Source organism: Moschus berezovskii, chromosome 15 (assembly GCF_049115385.1).
Source record: "Moschus berezovskii isolate FMDL1 chromosome 15, NW_MosBer_1.0, whole genome shotgun sequence".
Taxonomy (NCBI): Eukaryota; Metazoa; Chordata; class Mammalia; order Artiodactyla; family Moschidae; genus Moschus; species Moschus berezovskii.
The window spans coordinates 10,751,165-10,772,629 of record NC_142474.1 but is presented as its reverse complement, the minus strand read 5'-3'; the positions used below and the strand labels follow the sequence as shown (position 1 = coordinate 10,772,629).

At 51.5% G+C, this 21,465-nt stretch overlaps 1 protein-coding gene across 1 annotated transcript in view; it reads left to right on the top strand.

Moving 5' to 3' along the window:
- The window catches only part of HNF4A (hepatocyte nuclear factor 4 alpha), a 30,872-nt gene extending 10,137 nt beyond the window's left edge, over positions 1-20,735 (top strand). The window contains exons 5-11 of the mRNA XM_055437629.2: positions 5,501-5,607; positions 6,505-6,660; positions 10,505-10,592; positions 11,476-11,631; positions 14,335-14,571; positions 18,684-18,836; positions 19,874-20,735. Of these exons, the coding sequence (XP_055293604.1) occupies positions 5,501-5,607; positions 6,505-6,660; positions 10,505-10,592; positions 11,476-11,631; positions 14,335-14,571; positions 18,684-18,836; positions 19,874-20,016 (1,040 nt within the window). The 3' untranslated portion in view covers positions 20,017-20,735. The remainder of the gene's footprint in view (positions 1-5,500; positions 5,608-6,504; positions 6,661-10,504; positions 10,593-11,475; positions 11,632-14,334; positions 14,572-18,683; positions 18,837-19,873) is intronic.
- The last annotated feature ends 730 nt before the right edge of the window (positions 20,736-21,465 follow it).

The window sequence follows — 21,465 nt, the reverse complement described above, 5'->3', positions numbered from 1 at the left end:
TTTCTAGCCGAAGCTCAGGAAACAAACATCTTTTAACTGCTTCTCTGAGCAACTTGAGTCCATTTTCAAATCTCTGTCTCCTTCTCTGCTCAACACACCTTTCTCAGCCCTGAGACTGGCTGCCAGACCTTCACTTCCAGCCCGCAGCTATGGCACACTAGCTAAAACCCTTGGTCTAGTTCTGCACAAACACATACCTGCCCCCACCCCACCCCCAGCAGGATCCTGGGACCTAGCCTTCTCCCGGCCAACTGGGAAAGGGGGGAAGTTGGCTTTGGTAGTCTCCCCTCCCTGACTCTGCCTCTGAGGCCCTGTTTCTCTGCCCGCCTCCTGGGAAATATCTTCTGGGCTTCATCCCTATAGGGGCCCTGAGAGTTTATGACCCCTGCTGCAAAACCTGGGCTATGACCCTCAGGAACACACCGTGATGCTCACAACACCGTGATTCTCTCATCTGGACCTTGGTAGTTCTCAAGAGCAAGGAGAACCTTTTTCAAAGGGCAGATGCCCCCCAGCTCTCCCCAACTCAGTTTTCAATGGGATTCCACCACTCTCACCTTGAACTTGAGCATAACTTTGTCAAATGAGAAATGTTATGAATGAGGGGTTTTCCTGGCTGTCTAGTGGTTAAGTTCTGTGCCTCCTCTGCAGGAAGCGAGGGTTCAGTCCCTCATCGGGCAACTACTATCCCGCATTCGACAGGCCATGGCGACCAAACCAAAATAAATAAATAAAAGAAATGTCATGAATGGGAATATGAGGCATGTGTGAACAGCTAGGGACTTTCCTGGTGGTTCAGCGGTAAAGTATCTGCCTGCAATGCAGAAGATGCAGGAGACCCGGTTCGATCCCTGGGTTGGGAAGATCCCTTGGAGGAAGACTTGACAACCTATTCCAGTATTCTCACTTGGAGAATCCCATGGACAGAGGAGCCTGGTGAGCTTATAGTCCATGGGGTCACAAAGTTGGACATGACCGAAGCAACTGAGCACACACGCATGAATAGCTAGAGGCAAGGAAAAGACAGAGCTACAGTCTAAGAGCCAAACAGTTTAGGGTTCCAAGAGCCAGTGTTTCTGTCAGCTCGACAGCCTAAGATTTTATGTTTGAGAGAATGAATCTCTTGTGATAAAATTCCAAGCCTTGTGACAGGCGGGAGAGAGAAAGGTTGGCAGCTCACCTGAGCAGACGGTTACCTTCCTAGGTTGTAGGTAGCCTGTTCCTGCATCTCGCTGTTCTTTATAGGTGTCTCTTATTAAACACTCAGAGTCACTTTCATGTGTATTACTTCAGTGAAGTTTCTGTCCCATCTGGGCTTCAGTGTTCACATCTATAAAATCACAGGGGTGGATAATGAACCCTTCCAGCTCTGTGAGTCTCACTAAATGCCCACTGATCTACCTGTGCAAGTACACACTGCCCACCAGGACATGTGTGTTTGTTCCCTGGTCCTCCCACGGGACTGCCACAGCGACGGCAGGCCCAAGGGAGGGAGAGTCCCCAGCCATTCTACCTTGGCTTAGCCTTGAAAATAGCCAGTTGCTTCTTATCTTGGAGAAGGTGGCATTGTGCCAGGAGGAGAGGAGAATCGGCTAATGGCAAGTGCGTGTGGGCTTTACTAAAGGCTGGTGGTTATTTGCCTGCTTGGGTTAACCAGAAGAGCATGACACATGCAGTGGGTGTGGTTGCTTTGCGAACAGGCCAGGGTAGCAAAGTGTTCCACTGCCACTGTGGTCAAGTTCTGGGAAGTAAGGGCACGACTGGCTCTTGTTGTTATTGTTCATTTGTTAAGTCACGTCCAACTCTTTGCGACCCCATGGACTGCAACACGCTAGGCTTCCCTGTCCTTACTATCTCCTGGAGCTTGCTCAAACGCATGTCCATCGCGTCAGTGATGCCGTCCGACCGTCTCGTCCTCTGTTGTCCCCTTCTCCTCCTGCCCTCAGGCTTTCCCAGCACCAGGGTCTCTTCCAGTGAGTCAGCTCTTCGCAGCAGGTGGCCAAAGTACTGGAGTTTCAGCATCAGTCCTTCCAGTGAATATTCAGAGTTGATTTCCTTCAGGGTTCACTGGTTTGACTAGCTCTACCTAAGTCTTATACTCCCAATACTCCTCCTTGACTTGGTGGGAGGTTCTCAGAGCCTAGAGAGATTCTAACGGAAGCCCCAGGAACTGGGAGAGTTGGGGCCAGTTTTTATTTCCCTTCCTCAATGGCCTTAGGAGAGTCTGGGAATTAGAACTCCAAAGTTGTCCCTGAGGACAAGAAAGCATAGATTGTAAATGTAGCATTCATAGACCAGTCGGGTGTATAGGAGGTCATCAGATGTCCCCATTTTACAGATGGGGAAGTTGAGACCAGAGAGGTGATAATGATTGGGTCAAGGGCAGAGGAAGTCAGGACTAGACCTCGGGCTCCCCAGAGCTGAGCAGACACCAAATTCCCTGGATGAGAACTAGGACTGCTGGCCGTGGAAGTCACCTGAATTTGGTCAAGTCTCCTGAAACTTCCTCTCAACCACAGAGAAGGGCTCTGAATCTCAAAGTCTTGTGAGTTTGGCCAGAGGATATTCCATGGTGGTCAAGTGGGTTAAAGAACAGAGACTCTGGGAAGAAATCTGAGGGCCAGTGGGCCCAACTGCAGATCCCAAATTCTTTCCTATAAACCCTCACCTACCTGAGCCTGAGCTGTCAGACCCAGGGCAAATGTCTGACTCTCGACAGCGGAAATTCAGCCCAGAAGTAGGGCCAGGGATGCAGGAGGTACAAGCTGGCGGCAGGCCAGGGGCCCACGGATGGGCCCTACCTGGGACCCCCAGGCCAGCCCCCCTCCCCACACCCCCACTCAGGGGTTCTCTTGGAAGACAGGCTCGTCCTCTCCGCCTCTGCCTGGGGCCGGTTAATATTCAATAGAAGTTACATTAGGTCCCCGACCCTGCTAATACTGAGCAAACATTTGGAAAACATCATTCCGTGACTGAGCTCGCGCCGGGCACTGATAACGCCAGCCTAACCTTGAGGAGCCCAATCCCCAGCTGCTGACAGCAGCCCTTTTCTTAGGCCCGCCGCCACTTGGCGCCCTGGTGGGTGCGGGCTGGCAGCCGTGGGTCGGGTGTCATGGGCGGGGCAGGACCCGGGCAGGGGAGCGCTGCTGGGAGCTGGCCCCCCGTCCAGGGTGGTGGGTCTGGGAAGAGGAGTTTTCTTACCTTGGGGCCTCTGTTGCTGCTGCTGCTGCTGCTGCTGCTAAGTCACTTCAGTCGTGTCCGACTCTGTGTGACCCCATAGACGGAAGCCCACCAGGCTCTCCCGTCCCTGGGATTCTCCAGGCAAGAACACTGGAGTGGGTTGCCATTTCCTTCTCCAATGTGTGAAAGTGAAAAGAGAAAGTGAAGTCGCTCAGTCGTGTCAGACCCTTAGCGACCCCACGGACTGCAGCCTACCAGGCTCCTCCATCCATGAATAGTACTGGAGTGGCTTGCCATTGCCTTCTCCGGGGGCCTCTGTTACATCCCACTAACTCCGGGTTCCCTTTACACTATCTGGCTTTTTTTTTTCTTGGCCATGCCACATGGCTTGTGGGATCTTTAGTTCCCTGACCAGGGATTGAATTTATGTTCCCTGCATTGGTACTGCAGTCTTAGCCACTGGACTTCCAGGAAAGTCCTACACTAGCTGACTTCCATTCTCTGATTTCAATGATGTTTGAAATCAAGAGAGAGTTGAAGAGCGGAATGTCAATGTTCCATTGAGAAATGGGGTGTAGATTGCACCCAAGAATCAAAGCTTGTCTCCTTCTGCACCTTCTTTCGGCCACTCAACGGGTATTTATTGAGCACCCACTGCATGCCAGGCTCTGTTCTAGTGGCTGGGGCTACAGCAGTGGGTGAAAGGGAAGATATTCTGGCTTTCTGGAGCTTTCTTTCTTTTAGACAGAGAGTAAAGAAAAGACAGGACAAACACCAAGAAGGAAAATGAAACGGGAGCAAGGGCGGAGCCTGCAGGAGGGATATCCCCATCAGGCAGCGTGGTCAGAGGGTGTCTCTGAGAGGTGGTGTTTGCAAGGAGCCATGAGTAAAGGGAGAGAGAGCAGCTTAGTTGTCGGGGGTGGGGTGTGGGTGGGAGGAGAATTCCAGGCAGTGGGAACAGCAGTGGCGAAGACTTTGAGGGAGAGCGGCTGAGTGAGTCCCAGGAACGGCTGGGAGGCAGGTTTGATAGAGAGGGTAAAAGTGTGATGGGGGAGATAGGACCACCGTGAGGAAGGGTGGCCTGGCTCCAGGTATGATGGGGAGGTCCCAGGTTTCCGCAGTGGAGGGATGTGACCTGAGTCGGGTTTTAGGGGATCCCTTTGTCTTCCGAGAGGTGCACAGACTGCAGGGGTAAGGCCGGAAGCAAAGCGGCCGGAGAGGAGGGTCTGAACTCCCCCAGGACCCAGCCCAGAGTGGGAGCTTCAGGGGGGTTTGCACGGGTTACCGACAGCATCTGGAGTGTGTGTGGTGGTGGTGGTGGTGGTGAGGTGGCGGGCAGGCGAGAGAAAGAGACATGTAGCAAGGCCCCCAGGCTGGGAGGAAGAATAAAGCTGCCTGTTCCTGAGATGGGAAAGACCGAGAGGAGCAGGTCTGGGAAAGAAGAGCTTGCAGATGGGGAAACCAGGCCCAGAGAGAGGCTGTGGCCCCCACCAGCACACGGAGACTGAGCGGCGAATCCCACCAGGAACCCAGGTCTCCTGCAGCCTCGTCCTCCCTTCTTACAGCTTCAACAAAGGCCTCCCAGGTTCCAAGGGCCTGTCAGGGTGGCAGAAGGTCCATCCCACATCTTAGGCCAAGACTGACCCGAGTGGAGATGCAAGGGGGTGTGGGGCCCGGGTGGACAGAGGCCCCGGATCTCTGAGCTCCTGGGAGGGGAGCCCCGTGCTGGGGCAGAAGGGAGCCAGAGCTTCCACAAGCTGTCTCTGAGAAGGTTAGCCGAGAGCACATATGCTTGCTACTGATGACAGATCCCAGGGCAGGTGGGGCCTCCAGACCCCCTTGGCCAGGCTTCTGCCTCTGTACTCAGGAGTCCCTGGGCCATCTCCATCACCCAGAGCAATTCATTTTGCTTGTCTCATCCACTTGCACCTGGAAAAGAAGGGACCCTTTTCTAAAACACAGCTTGAAAGCCTGTCATCGAGACAGATCTCCTGCTCAAAATTCAAGACCCACCTGAAGCCCTCTGCCAAGTCATCCTTGCATGCCTCCCACGATGTGTAGATCACTCCTCAAGCCACCCTGTTGTATGAGGAGCAGTGGTGGCGCTGGTAAAGTTCTCCCACAAGCTGGGTGAGGAGCCATTGGCCCCCTTCCCCACGCGCTGACCTGGGCTCTGTGGCCTGGACACTCCCACCTCCTTTGTTCCTGGACAGCGCTGCAGGACAGCCCTCCTGGTTCACGTCTTTCCCCTTGTCCTTCAGCCACCCCTCCTGCCATGGGACCCCTCTCCTCCCGCTCACCTCCCCCTGCCTCCTCACAGCTGTACAGAATGAACGGGACCGGATCAGCACTCGCCGGTCCAGCTACGAGGACAGCAGCCTGCCCTCCATCAACGCGCTCCTGCAGGCCGAGGTCCTGTCACAGCAGGTACCAGGGGAGCCTCCCCTACCCACCTGGGGCCCCCTCATCCCAAAGAGGAATCTCAACTCTACCCCTTTCCTCCCCACCCAGGCCTTAGGCGCAACAGACAAGAGTGCCTCGGATATCACGAAGGGGAACTGACTCCAGGGTCACACAGCCCATTTAGTAGCAAAGACTCAAACCCTGGTGGCTTAGACAGTAAAGAATTTGCCTACAGTTGCCTGGGTTCCATCCCTGGGTTGGGAAGATGCCCTGGAGGAGGGGATGGCAACCCACTCCAGTATCCTTGCCTGGAGAATTCCCATGGAGAGAGGAGCCTGGGCTACAGTCCATGGGGCACAGACAGTCGAGCACGACGAAGCACAGCACAAACCCACTGCTGGCACCTAGCGGCCCTGTGGGGCCTGCATTGTGCCTGCCAAGCAGTCTCTGCTGTCACGAGGGTCTGAGACTGGCTTAGCCCCGAGAGAAGATAGGAGTGGACAGGTGGATAGAGTAGCACACTGGGGCTCAGCCAGCCCCCCTTGCTGTGTGACCTTAAGCGAGTTGCAGTACCTCTCTGGACCGTGGTTTCTGCACCTTCCAATAAGGATGGGGACTTCTGCCCTGCTTCTCCTCTAGGGCCGACGGATTTTTTAGGCTTGAAAGGAGCTGGTGGAGGAGGAGGTAGGGGGCAGGCAGCAGATGAAGGCCGAGAGAGGGCCGTCTTCCCCCATAACTGCCTCCTTGGCATCCTCCCTTTCCAGTTTCCCCAGAGCTTCCTTCAAAGCTGAGAAGGCACCCACAGTCCAGCTCCTCTTTCCCAAGCAGGGAAGCTCTCTGGGGGTGGGGGCTCTGTGCAGGGGACAGAGTATATGGAGGCGGGCTCCCAGCCACCCCAACATTTTCCTTCGCCTCCCCTAGATCACGTCCCCTGTCTCCGGAATCAACGGCGACATTCGGGCAAAGAAGATCGCCAGCATCGCGGATGTGTGTGAGTCCATGAAAGAGCAGCTGCTGGTGCTCGTCGAGTGGGCCAAGTACATCCCAGCCTTCTGTGAGCTCCCCCTGGACGACCAGGTGAGGGTGGACACGGTCTGCGGGCGGTGCGGGCCCTGGGTAGGTGGGTCCTGCTGCCCTCCACCCACCCTGGATATGGCCTTGGACTGATTCAATTTATTTCACAAACACGTAGTGCTCATGTGTGCATGGAGCTGTTTAAATCACTTTACAAATACTAGCTCATTTAATCCTTCCGACAACCCTAGGTAAGGTAAGTGCTATTATGACCATCATATAGGTGAGGAAACTGGGGACACAGAGAGGTTAAATAACTTGCTCAAGGTCACACAGCTAGTATCCAACACAGGCAGTATTAGAATAAGCAGGCAGGCTTCAAAGTCCAGGCCCATAGCCACTGCACTGCTGTATCTGACAGCTCTCCCAGGTAGGATGTGGGTAGGGGCTCAGGGGCAGGGCTTAAGCCCTGGCTCTAAGAAAGGTTCTCTGTGATCTTGGACAAATTACTTCCTCTCCCTGAGCCTCTGTTTTCTCATCTAAGAGGTATGAATTGTAATAGCTCCTTCAGAAAGTTGTTGGGAGGATGGAGAACATTACCATTTGAAAAGCGTCAGTGGTGTAATGGGACAGCTACACAGTCCTGGCCTCCCTAAATGTCAGTTTCTTCCTTGTATCTCACCAAGATGGATTTTCATGCAGCATTTTATTTCCCAAACTATTGGAATACCAAAAATGTCTTAGGGGGAGAAGGTGGGGCTGAGGGATGGGGCGCTGAGGACAGTCAAGCTCAGGAACTCTGAGGCCTCTGCAGACATTTTCTTTGTTTGGGAAAGAGGAGCTGAACTGGGTCATCGACTCAGATCCAATGGAAGCTGAGCGGCACCAGTGGACAGTGTTCCAGATACCGGCTCCTGGTACATTTGCTTCTCTGTTTTGCAATTCTGCGCAGAAGACTGGCAACGTGTCTCGGTCTCCTAAGTTTCTCAGAAGTCCTCAGGCAAGGCAGCTGTTGAACCTTGGGAAGCCCAGGGCTTCTCAAAGTCCTCTAGTGCCCAGGCGCTCCTGGAATGCGTTTGTATCACGTGGTGAAACAGGCTGTGAAAATCCTGGCTTGGCTTGTCCTCACCCTCACACGGGGGCCACATTGGATGCCCTCTCACATGGATTTCTCGCTGCTTTGGGAGGGATGACAGGCAGGGATCTTGGCCAGGCTGCCCTGGCCTTCTTCCCTGCTCCTCGTGTTCTGGCCCCGGTCCCCTCTGCTGGAGAGGCTCCATTAATGTTTAATCCCTCCTGTTCCTTCCCAGGGGCTCAGCAGGACAACAAGATTCCCCCCCAAGCTGAGCAATTGTTAACCTCCATTTCCCACCCAAACCTCCCTGGCTGGGGCTCAGAGCATTCTCAGAGAGCAGTGATGGGTAGCCAGTACACAGAATAATCATTAACATCGCCACCCACCACCTGCCCACCCCCAGAACAGCCATGTTAGGGGGCTGGACTCAGGGCCAGGAGGGTTCCCAGCTCCCCATTCGTAGTGTATAAGGAGCTTATCTTGCCTGTGATGGGTGGGGCACAGCTGGGAGAACTGGGGGATGTTGTCTGTCAACATTGCCCCAGGAACCAAGTGTGTTTGCCTCTTGGTTTGTTTTGGGCATCGACCCATTGGAACCTAGCAGGCTGGGTAGCATTGGATAAGAGGATGGAGGCTTGGAGAGAAAGAGCGATTTGCTCAAGGTCACAGAGCAAGACAGCCACAGGCTTCGACTTCAGGCCTTCTGTCTCTCGATCGCAGAGACACTACAGTAAGTGACCAAAGTCCTGCATGGTGCCTGGCGTGTAGGAAGTGCTTGGTAACGAGCAGGCTTTGGTCTCCTTTCGTCCTGGTCGTGGGAAGGGAGTTCTTGCCCTCCTCCAAGGCTGTTTGCCATTCCCCCTCTTCCTGTCATCCTCACCAGGCTTCTCCTTGGGGGTTCACAGACGAGGTGAGGACATGGCTGCAACAGGGGCTCAATCCGGGAGGATGTCAAGCAGACTGGCTCATCCGTTCACCTGTCCCTTCATCTTTCATTCAAACAAATATTTATTGAATGCCTACTATGTGCCAGGTGTCCTCCATACCTTAGAACTACCTCACGTCCTTAGCAAGGCCCTTTGTGATTTACCCCATTGCTCTTCGTCACATGAGCCTCATCTTCCTTTCTTCTTCCACCTTCCATCCATCAGTCTTTCTCCCTCCCTTCCTCTCTCCTTCCTTCTCCTCCTCCCTCTCTCCCTTCTTTTCACTATTGTGTCCCCAAACAAGCATCTGGCACTTGTGGTTGTCGTTCAGTCTCTCAGTCGTGTCCCAGTCTGCTGTGCGACCTTGTGGACTGCAGCACGCCAGGCTTCCCTGTCCATCATGAACTCCTGGAGTTTGCTCAATCTCATGTCCATTGAGTCAGTGATGCCATCCAACCATCTCATCCTCTGTCGTCCCCTTCTCCTCCTGCCCTCAATCTTTCCCAGCATCAGGGTCTTTTCAAATGAGTTGGTTCTTCTCATCAGGTGGCCAAAGTATTGAAGCTTTAGCTTCAGTGTTAGTCCTTCCAATGAATATTCAGGACTGATCTCCTTAGGATGGACTGGTTTGATCTCCTTACAGTCCACAGGACTCTCAAGAGTCTTCTCCAACACCACAGCTTGAAAGCATCAATTCTTCAGTGTTCAGCCTTCTTTATGGTCCAACTCTCACATCCGTACATGACTACTGGAAAAACCATAGCTTTGACTGTACAGATCTTTATTGGCAAAGTGACTTCTGGTACTTAGTAAGCACTAACATCTAATGACTCCAAGAATGAGCAATCCAATGAATTAATGAATAAAAGCATTTTTGCTTCCTAGTTTAGTCTGCTAAAGAATTTCCAAACTCCCTAACCCTACCTTGCAGATAAGATCCTTGAGGCTACCAGCCTGCTACCATTTGACCAGCCCCATCCTTGGTCCTCATGCAAGCACTGAAGCAGGTGGTTCTGAAAAGGCAGGCAATGCCCTCCTGTGGTCTGGCAGGGCTCCCACCTGCCAGACTTCAGACTCAGACTTCAGTCTTCCAAGGCCTCTCTGTCCTTTCTTCAGGGAAGGGGTCGGTCAAGTGGATCCCTGGCCAAGGACCATTGCTCACACCCTTTGCCTCGGGAACCAGCATCCATATCCAAATTCTTACAACAGAATCTAGCATCTTCCAGCTTCAAGTGGGTGGATGCTCTAGAGATCTCTCTGGAGCAGTGATTTCCCAAACACAACCATGCATCAGAATCAACTGAGGAGCTTGTTAATTTCAGATCCCTTGGGCCCACCCCAGACAAAAAGAATCAGTGCCTCAGGCAGTAAGGCCTAAGAATCTGTGTTTTACAAAACACCCTTCATCATGTTACATAGCTGATCCATGAGTAGGAATTCAGAACCCCAAAAAAAGCTCTAAAAGTTTTAGAACTTCTTGGGTTTGTAGACCCTCTTGAGAGTCTGATGAAAGCCTTTAAGTCTCTGCTAACACACACACACAGAGTGTTGTTTCAGTTTTACCAGGCACACAGACACACAGATGAGGCCCAGAGAGGAGAGCTGCAGTTTACCCCAAACACAGCAGTTCAAGGGCAGAGTTGGCATTTGGTGTCCCTGCTCTGAGCACAGGTTGTTTCCCCTTTCAGGGGTCAGCTGAAGTTTTTCCAGGTTTCTAGTTTTATCAGTTATGAGAGGAAGGCAGCAGTTTTCTGATGCCCATCTTATCATTCAGGCAGGTAAAGGCAAGCAGAACACTAATGCTGACTTGCTCAGGGTTATTGAGTTGGCAGGAAGCAGCCTCCCCAGGGGTGTAGATGCCTTCCCATGCATGTGGACACCGGACGCCATCCCCTCTCTCTTCCAGGTGGCCCTGCTCAGAGCCCATGCCGGCGAGCACCTGCTGCTCGGAGCCACCAAGCGCTCCATGGTGTTCAAGGATGTTCTGCTTCTAGGTGAGGATGCTGTCTGCCCAGCCAGGGCTCTACAGGAGGCATGACCAGCATGGAGCGTACCTGGGCATGGCAGATTTCCATGGTGGTGTGCAGAGTGAGGGAGGCAGATCAAGAATGGTCCTGTTCTCAGTATTCTCAACTGGATACCGGAGTCAGATGCAAGGACATGTGGACTCAAGGAATTAAATTCCCCAGCATTCACATTACAGCACAGTCAGGCTTAGCCCTGGGATAACCTGTGCGTTCAGATGTACTTTCTGGAGAGGGAGCAAAAGACAGCCAGGAATGGCACAAACCCCCAGTCTGTGCCACCTATGCCTTCATAACGTGTTTGTTTATTACTCTAACTTCTTATATAGGGCACACCATGGGCCCTAGTCCGAGTACTTTACAAATACTAACTTCTCTAGTATGACGACCCAATGAGATAAGCACTATAATTTATTCCCATTTTACAGATGGAAAAACTGAGGCACAGAAAGTAATGTATCCAGACAGATCTGGCTAGTCAGTGGAAAAAGCACGATTCAGCCCAGGTGGTCTAATTCTAGAACCTGAGCCCTTATACTTGGTGCTTTTATGCCTCCCAAGCAACCCTTGAATGTCATCAGTCTTGTGATCTGTTGTCGCCATTGAAGAATGGAGCTTGGGTGATATGAAAGGGGTCCTAAGAAGTCAGGCTCTGGGCCCAGCCCAATGCCTGCAAGTCACTCATTCCTTTAATCTGGGCCTCAGCTTCCTCATCTGTAAGATGGGTATGACAGTCCCTACCAGCCCCTCCTTCCGTGGGCAGCTGCTGCATTATAACTGCAAACAGCAAAGGCTAGAGGAGAGAGGTACATCCCGGTGGCTTCCCATCCCTTCTCCTTCCCAACCCATCCAGGCAATGACTACATCGTCCCTCGGCACTGCCCGGAGCTGGCAGAGATGAGTCGCGTGTCTGTGCGCATCCTTGATGAGTTGGTGCTGCCCTTTCAAGAACTGCAGATTGACGACAACGAGTACGCCTGCCTCAAAGCCATCATCTTCTTTGACCCAGGTACAGCCCACACCTCCCACCCTCCCCTGATGGCTCCAGACCCTCTGTCAAACTGCTCCCACTGGGTTACGAACCCCAAGTTTACCACCTCATCTCCTTAGTTCAACAATCAGGAGAGGACATCTTTATCAGCTCCATTTAACAGATGAGGAAAATCAAGGCTCAAATGACTGATGTGATGGTGGGGCACACTGACTCCAGAGGCTTGGTATTTTTCTTTCCCATTTTACCTTTCTTTCCTTTCCTCTCTGCTTTCTGTTCCTTCAGTTCAGTTCAGTTCATTTGCTCAGTCGTGTCCAACTCTGCGACCCCATGAATCGCAGCACGCCAGGTCTCCCTGTCTCCTACCATCCTCCTTTTCTTTCCCTCAAAAAAAGATTTTTTATCAAAATAATATCTACACATACTTAAAATGGAAATAGTCCTCCCCACTCTACTTTTCCTGTCCAAAGCCTACTCCCCAGGAGGAACCATTTCTGATTCTTTGTACTTTCTTTTTATTGCCACCTCTCCAGCTCTAAACAAAATGCTAACCCCTCTACTTCTTGATTTATCCATTTTAGAACATATTTTTTCCTCCTATGATAGTTAAGAATTGTATTTTTCCCCATCACCACTCCATCTCTTCTCTCCCATCATCCTAATACATTTTTCTTACTATTTCAGTGTCTACTGATTGCCTCTATAATGTTCTGCGCTTATGCTTTTATTTTTTGTTCCATCAACTGTCGGCAGTATCTCCTAACCTTTCATTAGCAGGATAAAGAGAATGTATTTGCCTTCTCCCTCTTCCATCTACCAACCCTCCCCTTCTATCTTCACACAACATCTTTTTTTTTTGAAGGTTTTTTTCAATGTGGACCATTTATAAAGTCTTTATTGAATTCGTTACAATATTGCTTCTGTTCTCTGTTTTGGTATTTTGGCTGCGAGGCGTGTGGGATCTTACTCCCAGACCAGAGATCAAACCCACACCCCCTGCCTTGAAAGAGGAATCCCCACCACTGGGCCACCAAGGAAGTCCCTGTACAACATTTTTGTAGTTATGATTCTGTGCAAAACCTGTTTTAATCTCATGATGTCAAGATGGATGCCTGGGCTCCAAAGCTTCCTTGCTTCCTTCTGTCCTTCCATGTTGGAGGTGTCCTACCTTGTGCCAGGCACTGTCCTTAGTCCCAAGCCCTCTCTGAATGGAGACTGAGTCTGGTAAGCATAGTGAGGAAGCGGAAATGAACACTGTATGGAGTGCTCACTAAGGCTTTTGTTGATCTCACTTGTTACTTGCAACATGCTATCTGTGAGATAGGAATTGCTATTATCTCCATTTTACAGATAAGAAAATTGAGTCACAGGGAGATTGATAGACTTGTCCAGGTCACATAACTAGGAAATTGCAGAGCTTGGATTTGAACTTTAGACTCTTCAGCTCTCAAGCCCTTGTTCCTACCTATCATACGCTATTCCTGGTTTCTTGAGGGGATAAGATTTCTAGTTCCAGTTTCCTCCAGAGCCTGGCCCAGGCTGTGTACCCTGTGGTGCTTGCCATGGGCCTGGATGATAGTAGCTGCTCAGTAAGATGTGCAGTTACTTATGATACGCATTGCTTACCGATGGGAGTAATGTGCTGATGCCGAGTCAGGGTCAGCAGTCTGGCCTGGAGGGGCTGGTGACCTAGGTCAGGGCCGGGCATGTGGGTGGTGCTCAGTAAATGTTTATTGACGAATGATAGAATGCACAAATGTGGCCCAGGAGAGAGAGAGCCCTGCATTGGAAATGTGGATGAAATTCTCTTTCTGCTGCTTACTTTATCCGTAAAAGAGACAATAGATGTCTGTCATGAAGGTTGAGATTAACTATTGAATAACCATTTCAATCACTTCCCCAGTTAAGAATCTAAAATGTATCCATTGCTTTTATTTTTCATTCATTCACCCTCCCAACCATGTACCCATTACCTTCATCTAGTCATCTGTTCAAGAAACATTGACAATACATGGTGCTAAGTGGTGGGTTTAAAAGATGTATGTATGCCTGTATAGCGATCACAGTCTAGTGGAAGAGACATTCCGTCCTGTGTGCTCAGTAGTGACAAAAGAGCCACAGAAGTTGGGGGACACCATGAACACTCAGAGTGCAGACCTGGTAGGATGGAGTGGAGAAGGCTTCCCGGAGGAAGTGTGATCTAAGCTGAGACCCCAAGACCACACAGGCAAGGGAGCAGGCAAGTGGGGAAACTAGAGGCAGCAGAAGGAGCACGTGCCGAGGCCTGGATGGCGTTTTTTTTTTGCTTTTTGGCTGGATCATCAGACATGTGGAATCTTAATTCCCCGACCACGGATCGAACCAGCATTCCCTGCGCTGGAAGGTGGAGTCTTAACCACTGGACTGCCACTGGGGCCTTAACTGGGAGTCTGGAGCCCTAATTCCACATCATGGATCTGCCAACAAGTGCTTCTGTGGTCTGGGCCAAGTCCTTTCCTTTTTGTGTGCCTTGGTTTCCCCATCTGTAAGATGAGAAGGTTACAAGGTACCCTCTTGGGATTGTTCCTGAAGTCTTGCCCCAGCACTGCTAGGATTCCCTAGGTGCCCTCGGGCCACTAGGTCTCCCATCAGAGCCCCCAGAGTCAGGGGACATTGGGTCCCACCTCCCCAGACGCTCCAGGTTGGCCCTCTGCCTCCCTGGCACGATCCCTCCCGTTGCAGATGCCAAGGGGCTGAGTGACCCAGGCAAGATCAAGAGGCTGCGTTCCCAGGTGCAGGTGAGCCTGGAGGACTACATCAACGACCGCCAGTACGACTCACGTGGCCGCTTCGGCGAGCTGCTGCTGCTGCTGCCCACCCTGCAGAGCATCACCTGGCAGATGATCGAGCAGATCCAGTTCATCAAGCTCTTTGGCATGGCCAAGATCGACAACCTGCTGCAGGAGATGCTGCTGGGAGGTTAGTGTCCAGCCCGGGAGGGGCTGGGAGGTGGGCGGGCCGGAGACCGCTTCTCCAGGGGACCAGCCTCATTCCTGCAGAGCTGCGTTCACCTCTCAGCTCCATCACTTCCTAACTCTGTGAAAAGGTGAAAGTGTTAGTTGCTCGATCATGTCCGACTCTGCGACCCCACATACTGTAGCCCACCAGGCTCCTCTGTCCATGGGATTCTCTAAGCAAGAATACTAGAGTGGATCGCCCTTCTCCAGGTGATCTTCCCAACCCAAGGGATTGAACCCAGGTCTCCTGTACTGCAGGTGGATTCTTCACCATCTTAGCCAGTAGGCGGGGCTGGGAGAAGTAGCCTCTCTAAGAGACAAGCCTCATGCAGACCTGAGCTCACCACTCAGCTCCATCACTTCCTTGCTCTACAGAGCTTTGCGCTACAGCTTTGGGCAAATCATTTTATCTACTGGAGTGTCAGTTTACTCATCAGGAAAATGGGGACAATGGCCTGTTAATTCAAGTGCTGAGAAGTTACCATGTTCCAGTCGCCGTTCTAAGTGCTGGAGGTTCAGCAGAGAACAAGAGTCAGTTCTCCTGGAGGTTGTGTATGAGTGTATATATGAGTGTGTGTGTGTGTGTGTGTGTGTGTGTGTGTGTGTGCATGCCGGTATATTTTAACACTAGGGAGAACAGATGATAATTGAGTATATAATAAAGAGGGCAACTACAAATTTTGAAATAACCAAGTAAAACAATAGAGTATAACTGAAAAGGGGCCTCTTTAGATAGGTTGGTCAAGGAAGACCTCTCTAAAGTGGTGGCTTTCATGCCACAGATCTGACGGAAGGAAAGAGAACATTTAAAAGCCAAATAAGAAACACTCCAAGCACAAGTAACTAGTGCAAAAGGCCCTGAAGCAGCAGAGGTTTGTGTGTTGGAGAAAGATAACTGTACGAAATGAAGATAGAGACTGAGAAGAAACCAAATCATAAATACAGTCTTAGAGGCTATGGTTAGAGATTTGCATGGTATTCTCATCTCAACTCTTAAAAGAAAAGTGGAAAATCAGATTAATGTCTTCAACAAACTATCCCGATTGTGGGTAGACACTGAACATCAGAGGGAAAATGGAGACCAGAAACCCCTGAGAAATGTCACCGTCTTCAATCAGGGGAAGGACAGGGAAGCTTGGACCAAGGCATGGCTGGAAATTGATCAACACAGATGCACTTGGACATCTATTTGGAGGAAGAACTCACAGAATTTGCTGATTGATCAGACAGGGGCAATGAGGGGAAGGGAAAGAGTCAAGGATGAAACCTACATGTTTGCTTTGACCAACAGGAATGGTGGTGGAGTAATTTATTGAGATGGGGAGCACTGGGGGGAAAAAACCAATTTGAGACTGAGGGTGGGGGTGGGGGGCGAAGATCCATTGTAGAATTTAGTGAAGCGTGAAATGATTGGTAAATAGTCACCTTGAGTTATCCAGGAGGCAGATGGATATCTGAGTCTGTTGCTCAAACAAGCCCAAATTTGGGGATAAGAGGCAGCTTAGTGGTATCCCAGAAACCAGGTGCCAGAGAAGGAGATGGAGGAAAATCTAGCCAGGAGGATAAAAGAAAAGCCAAGGGAAGTCCCAGAAGCCAAGAGCAGAGTGTGTTTTAGTGGGGACAGAGCATTTAATGGTGTTAAACTGCACAGGAGGGGAAGGAGGCTCTTGACGACTGTGTTGAGAGCAGTGTCAGTGGGAAAGGAAACCAGGGGAGGGTGCTGCAGAGTGAGTGAGCTGGAAAGTGGAGAAGTGGAGACAGCCAGAGTCGGCTGCCTTGGGGAAATGTTTTGCTCAGAAGGGAGCTGGAAGAGAGCTAAGGCTGATTGCAGGGGAGTGATTGTGATGATGTGCCGTGGAATCTTGGCTGGCCTCAGAGGGATGAAGACAGATGACAGAGTGAAAAGTGGGGGCCAGTGAAATGACAGTCTCAACGGGGCTGAAGAATTTTTGCAGTGATGGTACTAGAAGAAGAGAGACGGAAGGATAGGAGGCAGGGTCTAAATAAAGATGCTCGAACGTGACGCTTGGGATGTGACGAGGTCACTGGTGATGGCCGAGGGCAAGGTTTCTTATCCTCAGTGGATTCTTGGGTCTGAATCATTCTTTGCTGAGGGGGCTCTTCTGTATCTTCTTTGGCCACTTGACTGGCCTCTACCCGTGATATGCCAGTAACGCTCCTTCAGTGGTGACGGCTACTCAGGTGTTGTCAAAGGTCCCCCGAGGGGCCAAAATCACCCCTAGCTGAGAACCACCATCACACGGCAGCTCACTTCTTTCTCACTGTGACCCTGCGAGTGCAGGGTCACCGTGAATCAGGTGTCATTAAGGCCAGGGTCAGGAAGGAGCATGTGTGCTATCGCCAGATAAACTTTGGGTGAAATAATTCATCTCTTTGGGCTTCACCATCTCATCTGTAGAGTGAGGTTAATAATGATTCCCGGCCTTCAGGGCTTTTGTGAAGGTTAAGTTATGTCAAGCCTGGAAAATGCTGTAAAACAGTACCTGGCACATAGTGTGTTGATAGCTATCATTGAAACAGATCTGCTTTTAAATGTTTTTCTCTGTTTGGCTGGGTCAGGCCTTGGTCGCAGTACGCAGGATTTGCATTGCATCTTGTGGGATCTTTTGTTCTGGCACTTGGGCTCTCTAGTTGTGGTGAATGGACTTATCTGCACTTCCCACGTGGCTCAGTGATAAAGAATCCACCTGCCAGTGCAGGAGCCTCAGGAGACGCAGGTTTGATCCCTGAGTCGGGAAGATCCCCGGAGAAGGAAATGGCAGCCCACTCAAGTATTCTTGCCTGGAGAATCCCATGGACAGAGGAGCCTGGCCGGCTACAGTCCATGGTGTGGCAAAGAGTCGGACGTGAATGAGCGCAACAACACAAAGCGGGATCTTAGCTCCCTGACCAGGGATTGAACCCAAGTCCCCTGCATTGCAGGGCAGATTCTTAACCACTAGACCACCAGGGAAATCCTTGAAACTGTATTTTAAAGACCCCTTTCAAGCCCTAAAATCCCGTCGTTGTTGTATTAGTGCTGAAGCCTATTACTAGGCCATGTGCTGTGTATATGGTACTGGCATTCTCTTGACACATTTTTTTGAGGTAGTTGCTGTGTTCCAGACTCTTTGCTAGGATCTCAAAGAGAGAAGAAAGATACACCTGTAATTGTAATGTTCACAAACAGAAGTGATTGTTCCCCAAAGACGGGTTACAGATAAGCCACTGTGAATTCCAAGGAAGGAGAGGTTACTTTCTACTGAAGTAGGGAGAATCGGGAGAGGCTTCCCAAAGGAGGGAACGTGTGAGTTGGAATTTGGACTCGGGGATATTGGTGGGGCTGGAGGAAGTGGAGCAGAAGGCATCTTCAGCGACACAGGAGCAGAACACAGAGCTAGGTCAGTGCAGAGCATGGGGAGATGCTGTAAACAGGCGAGTTGGGCGTCAGACGTGGGGGATGAGGCTGAAAGGTGAGTTGGGAGCAAAAGGTTGAGGACTCGCATACAAAGGAGCTTTGAGAGACATTGATTGAATCCGTTATATTAACATGCAATCAGTTCACTGCTCGTTGCAATATTAAATGATCTCACAGGTTCCTTATATGCCCCTTGTTTCTTTCAAATCACTTTTGTCCTCTTGGTTTGTGAGTCCTCTGGATACCTTCATGAATCCTGTGAATAGGAATGGAAACCTCAGTTTGTGTGTGGGCGTGTTCATGTTCTGTCATGTCCGACTCTTCGTGACCCCATAGATTGTAGCCCGCCAGGCTCCTCTGTCCATGGGATTTTCCAGGCAAGAATACTGAAGTGGGTTGCCATGTCCTACTCCAGGGGATCTTCCCAACCTAGGGATCAAACCTGCATCTCTTGTGTCTCCTGCATTGACAGGCAGATTCTTTAACACGTTGCCACCTGGGAAAGCCCCAGTTTACTAACCGACAAATAGGAGCCCAATATGCGCCGTGAAGATTGGATGGGCAGGTTGACAGCCACACTTGAGGATGATGGTGCCTCAAGACCCATGGTCTTTATCCCAGACTCTCCATCCTCACTGAGCACCTTCTACCTGCAGGGTCCTCCAGTGAAGCGCCTCATGCCCACCATCCCCTGCACCCTCACCTGGTGCAGGAACACATGGGCACCAACGTCATTGTTGCCAACACGATGCCTGCTCACCTCAGCAACGGACAGATGTGTGAGTGGCCCCGGCCCAGGGGGCAGGCAGGTGGGCAACTTGGGCTCTCCCCTGGATGGGGCAAGGTTGGGGCCTGAGAGGGAGTCTGGAGAAGGTTGGGTCTAGAAGATGGGGTGAAACAGTTCTCTGTGCTCCAGGGTAGGGAATGAGGGGTGAGACGGTCCATCTCTTAAGGCTGCTTATTCGGTGAGGCGATTGACAGCTTCCACCGAATGAAGCCGGCCTTGGATGAGGCAGTCCACTGAGGATTTCATTAGGTGATGTTGTCCACTAGGTAAAATCGTTCACTGAAGCTAGACTTCCCAGTTGGGTAAGGCTGTCCATTAGACAACTGGGTGAGACTCTTCACTGGCTGAAGGCTTCCCCTGGGCTAGACTGTCCTCTGAGGTGACATCTCACAAGAGTGAGTTTGTCATTGGGCAGGGTCCTTCAAAGAGGAAGATTATCATTGGGATGAGAGGGTCCACTAAGATGAAATCACATTTCATTGAGATTGTTCTTTGGGAAAGTTGGCCTTTGAATAAAGTTGGCCTAGAGGGTCATAGTCGAAATTACATTCTGAACTTGTCATGGGGGTGGGGCCATCAGTTTCTGCTACTCCTCTACCTAACTATCAAAGGGAGAGTATTTTTCGAGGCAGTTAGCCAGCCCCTTGGGTCTCATCTACTGCTGTTCATTTTGTCCAAGAAAGCTTGATCCTGTCACATGTCCCACAGTCCTTAGGGAGATTCAGTCCTGGACTCCAGTTTGGGAGAAACATCCAAAGTCTCCGTATCAAAGGGTGGAGGAGATGGGGGTTGTAGGGAAGTGGGCAAAAGGTTCTAACTACAGAAACTCACCCAGCTATAGCCTTCCAGACCTGATGGAACTTAGACTTGGTGATCTGGGGCTCAGAAGGCTTGGGCTGTAGGGGCCCTTAGAGATAATCTAGTCTAATTCTCTCATTGTGTAGAAGAGGAAATTAAGTGTCAGACAGTGGGGAGGACTTCCCTAGTGCTCTTCATTGACCCCTGCCCACAAAGGGCTGGAATTCTGAGCAGCCCCTGTTTGTCTCTTTGCCCCTCCAGCCACCCCTGAGACTCCACAGCCTTCACCGCCTGGTGGTTCAGGGTCCGAGCCCTACAAGCTTCTGCCCGGAGCCATTGCCACCATCGTCAAGCCCCCCTCCGCCATCCCGCAGCCGACCATCACCAAGCAGGAAGTCATCTAGCAAGTCACTGGGGGGCGGGGGCTCTGCTGGCCCCCCAACCCCCTCCGAGAGCCCCGGATGGTCACTTGGTCACAGTGAAGCAAGCTGTGACCACGGGCCAGTCCCAGAGCAGTGATGGGAAGGGCAAGGGCCCTTGAACTCGGGCTGTGGGTTGCATCCCACTGCCCCCCCTTCACCACTTGCTCTGGATAATGGGGCTGTGACCTGGGGAGACCCCAGCTGGAAAAGCCTCTGCTGCTTGGACAGCTTTTCTCCTGCTGAAACCACTGCCTTCCCCTCATCCTTCGCCTCACTTACTCACCCCCAAAGGGCTGCCGCCTGGAGACAACATGAGACCTTGCTGAAGCACGGCTCCCTCCCCGCTCAGACTGGTGTAATGTTGGACACAGAGCCCTTCTGGGCTGGGTCACATGGCGGAACCTCCCACATCCCTGTCCTGCTGCCGCAGCTGCCACTGTCCCCCTTCCTTAGTCATCCTCATTTCTCCAAAGCCACCTCTCCAGAGGCTGAGGAAGACGTGCAAACAACACCCCCAGTCATCCCGGGAGCATTTGTAAAGCACTGAGTGGATCTCGGTGCAGTGTGGGAGACTCTCGAGCAGGTGGATGCTGTTTCTCCTCTAACCCCTGGCTCTTCCCTTCTTCCAGGACTTGGGAGGATCCTTCGGGTCAGAGTGATGGTCCCTATAGGCTGCTGACCGTGAAAGAACAATCCAGGGTGGACACTGCAGCCAGGACCTGGGGGGAGACTGGGAGGGGTCAGAGAAGGCAGGAAGAGGTGGACTGTCTATCAGGCCTTTAAGGAAGGGCTGGATTCTGGCTGGTGGAACAGGTGAGCCAGAGCATTCTAAGGAAGAGCAGACAGCCTGGACCAGGCAGGGAGGTCAAAAGGAGGCTGTGGAAGGAGGTGATGAAAGACGGGGCTGTCTGGAGGGAGAGGCTGGACAGCCTGGGAATCTTGAATGCCAGATGGAGGCGTGGTGACTTGGGTCCCCAGGCTGGAAGTAGCTGGAGAGGGATGTGCAGGGAGCCGAGCTTTCAGAAACTGTAAGATCACAGTCCTCCAGAGGTCAGAAGTCTGGGAGAGAGCCGGAAGGTCAGATGGGGCCTGATGGTGTCATCCAGGTGAGGGAGATGAAGCTGGGGATGGAGCAGACTGGTGGGTGGACCTCAGGTGAGAGCGACAGCCAGGAGTTACCCCACCGAGCCTGTCTGAAGCGCTTCCTCCCGGCGCTGTCTTAAGGCACTCGACCTGCCCCATCTCCTTTCATCCTCCTTATTACCCAGAGATCGTTACTGAAGAAGGAATTGAGATCTCAGTGGTTAAATCATTTTTCTGGAACTCACACAGCTAGTAAGTGACCCAGACTTGATCCCAGGTCTGCCAGGCCCAGGCACTCTTAGCCTCAGTGGTTGAACATCTTCTCTGAAAAGGCCCCCTCTGTCCTTA